This window comes from Betta splendens, chromosome 14 (genome assembly GCF_900634795.4).
Source record: "Betta splendens chromosome 14, fBetSpl5.4, whole genome shotgun sequence".
NCBI classification, from domain to species: domain Eukaryota; kingdom Metazoa; phylum Chordata; class Actinopteri; order Anabantiformes; family Osphronemidae; genus Betta; species Betta splendens.
In genome coordinates, this window is record NC_040894.2 from 9,877,035 (window position 1) to 9,883,665 (window position 6,631).

Here is a 6,631-nt window from a genome sequence, read left to right on the forward strand (position 1 = left end):
CAGAATTGGTTTAAGGTTATTTTTTCATTAGGTGCATCTACACGAAGGATTTTTTCCACTTATAACAGCCATGTGTCTCAGTAATGTCTGCCTTCAAAAGCTTCAGGGAATCCCCTATAAAATAATAGCATCCCATAATCTTCATAAATTTCACATGCAGGCAGATGCAACATATTTTACACGTTATGTTTTGTTTACCCACTGTGATGTACCAACCAGTTTATACTGTTTTTGCCTGTAACAAGGAAGCATAGCATATTTAACGGTATATTGTGCACAGCGCAGGGTTTTATGTCTGCAAGACAAAACTCTGGGGAAAAAGCACAATGGCTGCGGTTCCTTCCACTTTCCCGTGGTGCACTGCGCACGTGTAGTCTGTGGCAGTTACGTTTGATAAACAGTTTCATTTCTATCTGTTCTCAACCAGACGTTTTCATAAAAATGTTCCAGGCAGCTGTGATTTTAGATTCGAGCATCGGGAGTTGACTGACAAAATTAGACTTAGTTCACATTTCCAGAGGTTAGCGGCGAAATCGGTCACTAAGGCAACGACGAATGACGCGCGAATGAGCCCACGTTTCCCCCCGTGCACGATGGACAGACACAACATTGGGGAAGAAAAGCTTATAGCACCGACTGATTTCATGCCATCGACGGGTTCAAGTAAGTTTGCTTGTTGTAAGTTAGTCGCGTTTTTGGTTCAATACAAATGCAGGTGTCCCAATAAAACGCGTCTTAAAAGTGTAATGTAGCTAGTTTTGCTAATTGAATGTCAGCTAGCTTCAAGTTAACGTTAACTAATAGGTACAATACGTAGCCGCGATGACGTTCTTTGTGTTTTAATGTTCTTAACTGCAAAACTTAAGCACAATTCCGTTAGGTAGTTACACTTAATCCCGACTAGTTAATTTGCTGTCATGTAGGGCAGGTCCAAGAGGATCTGGTACCGCCGTCGCATTTCGCTTCCTGTTTCCCTTCTACTGGAGCAAACAGGGGCGTTCAAATACAAGGAGCACCCCCAACACCAATTTCTTGGATGAACCCGCGTGTACCAACAGTAACCTTACCAGCAGCAGACAGGAGCGCAGCCAATCCATGGCTCGCTATCACGCAGGCTCAGCGGGAAATCTTGGAACTGAGGAAGGAAAATCAAAAGATCATGATGTTACAAGGGGACAACATACGAGGAAGAGTCTCTGTGGAGCAGTCCTCAGACCTCAGGGCACGGTATCGCACAATATGTTTGCTGTAAGAAGTAAGAATATTTGTCACCTGCATCACATGTTGGGTACATGATTGGCTCCTGCTCCACAGATCTGCAGAGAGAAGTGAGCAGTGGTCCAGATGGGACTCAGAGTGGCATCTAGAGGCACAGAAGCACAAGACTGAGTCTGAGAGGTTGAAGGGGCAAGTGGAGGTCCTCAAAGAAAGTGCAAGGAGACATAGAGAAGAAATGAGAGACAGAGACAGCACCGTGAGCAGGTAGGAGATGCGCTAATGCGATTATGCAATTTCTAACATTTCACAGATTAGCTGTGAACAAAATTTAACGAGCTTAACATGTCACAACCCTTGTACTGTGTGACAGACAGAGCCATGAGCTGGAAGAAATGCGCGAAGAGCTTTGCAAGGCCAAGTCTGAACTCACCCAGCTCAGGGAGGAGCTCGTTCACAGCAATGCACAGAAAGACAAAATAAGCTCAAGGGTAATGCTGCTGGTGTCAAGCACTTTGAGAGTTATTAGTGACTGTTTTTGGCTTTTTGTTCTGTCTTGATTGTAGCTAAAAGTCACATGCACACTCGCAAGCTTTATTTTACCAAGTGCATCAGTAAGTGATTTTACATTTCAATATGCTTTAGTTTTTCTTTGTTATTTCTTGCAGCTTGAAAGAGTAACAAGGGAGTCTGCCGAGGAAATCGCAATGCTCTGCAGAGATGTAGAGAGGAGCAAAGAGGAAGCCCAGGAGCTTGCTATAAGGGCTGAAATGACCAGGTTACAGGCTGAGGAGGAGGCTAAGCAGCAGACGTATAAACTGTCAGAACAGCTGGAGGATATGCAGAGGAAGCAGGAACTGGAGGTGTGTATGCAAGGAAATTTTAATCAAAAACCTTATACATATTGATGTTTGACCTCTGTTCACCTCACAAGTCGCTGTATCCAAAAACTTATATCAGTAGATATGTGCTCTGTTTTAATATCACTTGTTACAGTAGTTTTTGTGCAACTAGCCTGTCACTTTGACCTTCCTTAGGAGGGAAGCGAGTAAAAGAGAAATCTGTTTATCTATTATTTATGTCTGTTAAACAGTTCTGTTATACTTTTCAATTTTAGCTGCAACAGTTGAGTGATTCTCACAGTGCAAAGTTAGATGCAGCAAGACAAACAAACACTGAGCTACAGGACAGACTTCAGTCCATGACCTCAGAAATGCTGCAGCTAAAAAGCACTCTGATGGCAGTATCTACTGAAAGAGATGGGCTAAAAGACCATTTGAGGTGCCTCATTCAGTCGAAATCTGAATAAATTTAAAGATTTATAGTGCTTTGTTATAACATTCACTGATTTATTTTCTCTGATGCTGTTTCTAGCAAAATGGGACAAGCCTTTGAAACACAATCTGTAACACTGCACAGCCTCAGAAATTACATCGGCCAGGTTGCCCCAGAGAATGGAGAGAAGGAACAATTAAATGACGCTGTTAAGGTGAAGATAATAAAAACAGTATTGATTGCAATTAGTCCAATTTGAGGTAACTGCATGGAAAAGGACGTTTTCCACCAGTCACATAAAAATATGTGACTGGTGGAAATATATGAAAAAATATTTCCCATTTTATTTTTGTATTTTTTGTAGAAATTGAACAAAGAGAAAGCAGCTCTTCAAAAGACCACAGAGCTTTTGACAGTCAGACTCACCTCCTTGAATGAAATACTCACCCTCCAAGAAGAAAAAATTGTGAAGAAGGTAAGGGAGTGTCCATTACTTAAAACCTAAATATTTTCTGACCTGTTTGCATGTTGAAGACACCTCCCAAACCAGAACATGATAATGAAATATTTACAGATGCATTTTTATTATATTTTATAATTAACCTTGAAGCTTTAGTTTTTTTTCACTTTTACAGAAACCTAATTGTCATAAGTAGCTTTTTATTCTTTATTCTTTGGTGAGGTTATACAGAGGTTGTTCTGTGTGGTTGGCTGCATTTATAGTAGAGACTTTCTTGAAATCTCTTTTCTCTGTAAGAGCAAAAGAATCACTTGTAACTGATGAGCTTTAGAATGCTTTGGAAAATATGAAGGGTGATTTGTATGCAGAGTTATCGTGTGTCTGTGTGCTTTATCAGACCTCGACAGACCCACTTATGAAGAATAGATCCGAAGGCCTTCAGGTGCTTCAGCTGTGGAGAGAGAAAGTGTTCAAGCTATGCGTCCAGCTTCGCACAAAGGACATTGAACTAAGAGGAGAAAAGGATAAACTACTCGCAAAAGTAGGAGATTGGTCACCTATTATGCAGTATCACGGTATAATCATGCTCAGAGTGTTTTCATCTATGTTTGCGTTGTACTATACTTTGCGTTCAAGGTTGCATTCATGGAGCAGCAGCTCCAACAGGAGCAGCATCGTGCTAATGTGCTCCAACACGGTTTGGACGACAAGGTAGCTGAACTGGACCTAGGGAAAGTAGAAATGGAGGTAAGTATTAGGGAAATTGATGTGATTAGCAGGGATGACTACAATTTAAAATATACACAAGAAATTTGGGACTGCTTAGACAAATCCACTACTGCACAATATGCTAAAGCTAATAAAATATAGCTGGGTTCTTGGCAGAGTTTATGAAAACATTCTTAACTCACTATTTTGGCAGATTTGTGTTAGATGGATGTGAAATTGTCTTCCCAGACTTTGAAACAGGAGTTGGCTCAGGTTCAAAAGGAAAACTTTCAACTGAAGTCAAAGAGCCAGAAAGTGGAAGCTCAACTTAAAAGCCTGACAGAGACGGCGCAGAGGTAAGACAGATTATAGGAATAGAATGAACACAGCTGTCAGTGTTTTGTGATAAATATTACTATTGTATTTTGACATTTTAACCCACAGATGTAGTCTGGCATTTGCAAACAAGGTGGCAGAAATGGACGCAGCTCAATCAAGGCTCAACGCTTTTACCCAGAGGCTAACTTTTGCTAATAGACGAGTGGAGACAATCCAAGGTTTGATCATATTGGAGGCTGCTGGAATGACTGCAGGGGTAGAGAATTAATGCCCATTTTGAATTGCTCTTGCATCAGGTTTGTTAATGAGGAGGGCGGCTCTACAAAAAGTTCAGCAGGCCAGTAAACTGACAGAACAAGCTTCTGACAGGTACAGCATGATGATGCATTTTTCTTTCAGATGATTATTACCAAGTGATTGAACAAATGTATTTTTATATCTCCATGTCATTATTTGTGTTTACTTTCTCTACTTGGAGTACATCTGATAAGAGGAAATTATTCACTTGCTTTTTGCACATTTTGCAGTTATTTCTTCTTTCTCTGTTTCTATATTGGCTTATGTGCATTGCCCTGCAGCATCGCAAACCTCCGGACTGAGCTTAGTTTGGTGTGTGAAGAGAGAGACAAACTCACACAGGAGCTCAAAAGAACCCCGGAGCTCATAGAGAAAACTCTTGTGGACCTTAGAGAACAGTGTGAGCACTCAGAACGACTTAGTGTAACACATTGTCTGCAGCTCTGTTTGGTGTCTATATTTGGAAGTGTACATTGTGTGTCTCTCTTTGCACATGTTTCTCAGATGAAGGCAAACTGAAGCAGCAGCAGCAGGACCTAGAGCAGCGCTGTATGGAAGTCCGGCTGGCTGTGGCTGGCAGAGAGGCGGCGGAGCAGGGCCTGCAGCAGGTTCAGGCCCAGCTGGAGGAAAGCAGGGTCAACCTGGAAAAACTGTGCACTGAGTTGCTCATCCAGCAGGAGCAAAGTGAGAGGGGTGAGCTACTTTTTCCAGCCTTCACTCATCTCAAGAATGCAAACTGCATTGCCTATTTCCAGAAATGTCCTTAAAGTGACACTTGTCATCTGTCTGAAACCTTGCCATGTCACTATCTGTTATGTGCTATCTTGATCTCAAGCTAATAATTGTTCATTTCAATGCCAATGAATGTTTTTTAATAAATCATAAATCATCTTGCTAATACTTGGTAATGTACTCTGTAATGACACATTGGTTGTTTCCTTTAGCCCTGCAGGAGAGAGTATCTGAGATTGAGGATCGCTGTGGTGAGAAGCTGAGAGAGATGGAGGTTCAAGTCAGTACAGCCCGGAGAGAGCACACCAAAGCAGGTAGCAGGATTAGTGCTGTTCTACCTCAGCCAGCAGCAGCTTAACACCGGGGACTGAAGTCATATCTGTAATGCAGACTGTGATCTAATATGATTGGGATTGTTTACACAGTATATGGTACCATTTCCCACTGGCGTTTGTTCTGTGGGTTTTGTCTCATGCAGTTATGACTTTGCGGCATTTTGAGAGAGAGGCAGCAAGAAAACAGTCGGAGATGACAGAAACTCACACAAAGAAGGAGCATCAGAGTATACAGCCCAAGGAGATGTGCAAAACCCTGCCGGTAAACCTTCAACAGCAAGGACAGACGAAATGTAAATTCTGTTTCCATTTCTGTTCTTGACCTCCTGTAATCTGAATGTGTTCCAGGCCACTTCTGCTGAAGGAGGGAGGACGAGTGAGGATAAAATTCACACGACTCTTGAAAGCCTCGCAACTCCCAGGGAACAGCAACAAAAACATTCAGAGTGGAGCTGCTCTGTAGAGGCACAAGTCCAGCTACCTGCAGATGGTAAGAAGGGTCCCGACTCAGGTGTGAGACACGTACGTGGCTGTTCTAATCAAAGTCCCGTCTGCGTCCCATCAGAGAGACTTCTGTCTGTTTTGGAGGAGCTCCACACTCTCAGTGCTGCAGTGGTAAACAGCTCTGAGGACTCTGCAGATGAGGAGGAGCAGAATAACTTGCTGCACAGTTGAAACATGTACAGTAGATGGGGGCAGTGAACACACTTTTACTTTATGCAAAAGGTGAGCAATGATGATGCTTTAGCTTTAAACTTGACGTTTTTAAAAATGTTATAAATACATGTTACAGTTTTTATAATAAATATTATTATAATTAATATACGACTCATAAATAAACTCTGTTGATTCCACAATGGACTGAAATATTAAATTCTTAGACTGTGTCTAACTGTAATAACGTATTTTTTTATTGCAAAGTACTGCTATAATGTTTATTACAAATAAATCTTAGGATTTGAAGTCTTCTTTGTGACTGACTGCCTTCTCTCTAACACGATGGTCAATTGATTTCATATTGACAAAAATCTATATTTTCTATTTCAAGTTTGTTTTAGGGCTCAGTTTTAAATTGACTTTGCTTTTGTTAGATGGACAATGATAAACATCTTGATAAACTACATAACTGTGCTATTTGTCATGTTGTCATAAGAACTAATAATTTTTGCATTTGCCTCAAATTTTAAGCCTCTGGGTAAAATCGTCTTATGAAAACTGAGAAGTCCAGATGTTTTTAACAGCAGGGAAAATGTTTTGCAGGGACCTAGTC

The 6,631-nt window shown here is 41.2% G+C and overlaps 1 protein-coding gene across 2 annotated transcripts; it reads left to right on the plus strand.

The window, feature by feature from the left end:
* The first annotated feature begins 574 nt into the window (after positions 1-574).
* Positions 575-6,330, plus strand: cchcr1 (coiled-coil alpha-helical rod protein 1). Of its 2 annotated transcripts, XM_029174512.3 has the most exons (19): positions 575-663; positions 924-1,227; positions 1,315-1,482; positions 1,589-1,706; positions 1,884-2,078; positions 2,333-2,496; positions 2,590-2,704; positions 2,855-2,965; positions 3,348-3,491; positions 3,587-3,697; positions 3,908-4,014; positions 4,103-4,215; positions 4,294-4,366; positions 4,576-4,694; positions 4,799-4,987; positions 5,239-5,340; positions 5,505-5,623; positions 5,710-5,851; positions 5,927-6,330. In XM_029174512.3, exons 1-19 carry the CDS (start codon positions 594-596, stop codon positions 6,034-6,036), a joined length of 2,574 nt encoding a protein of 857 aa, XP_029030345.3. In that variant the 5' UTR covers positions 575-593; the 3' UTR covers positions 6,037-6,330. The 2 variants fall into 2 exon arrangements, with proteins under 2 accessions (XP_029030345.3, XP_040929675.2); XM_041073741.2 differs by lacking the exons at positions 5,710-5,851; positions 5,927-6,330 and having other exon boundaries at positions 5,239-5,407.
* Positions 6,331-6,631: the final 301 nt, after the last annotated feature.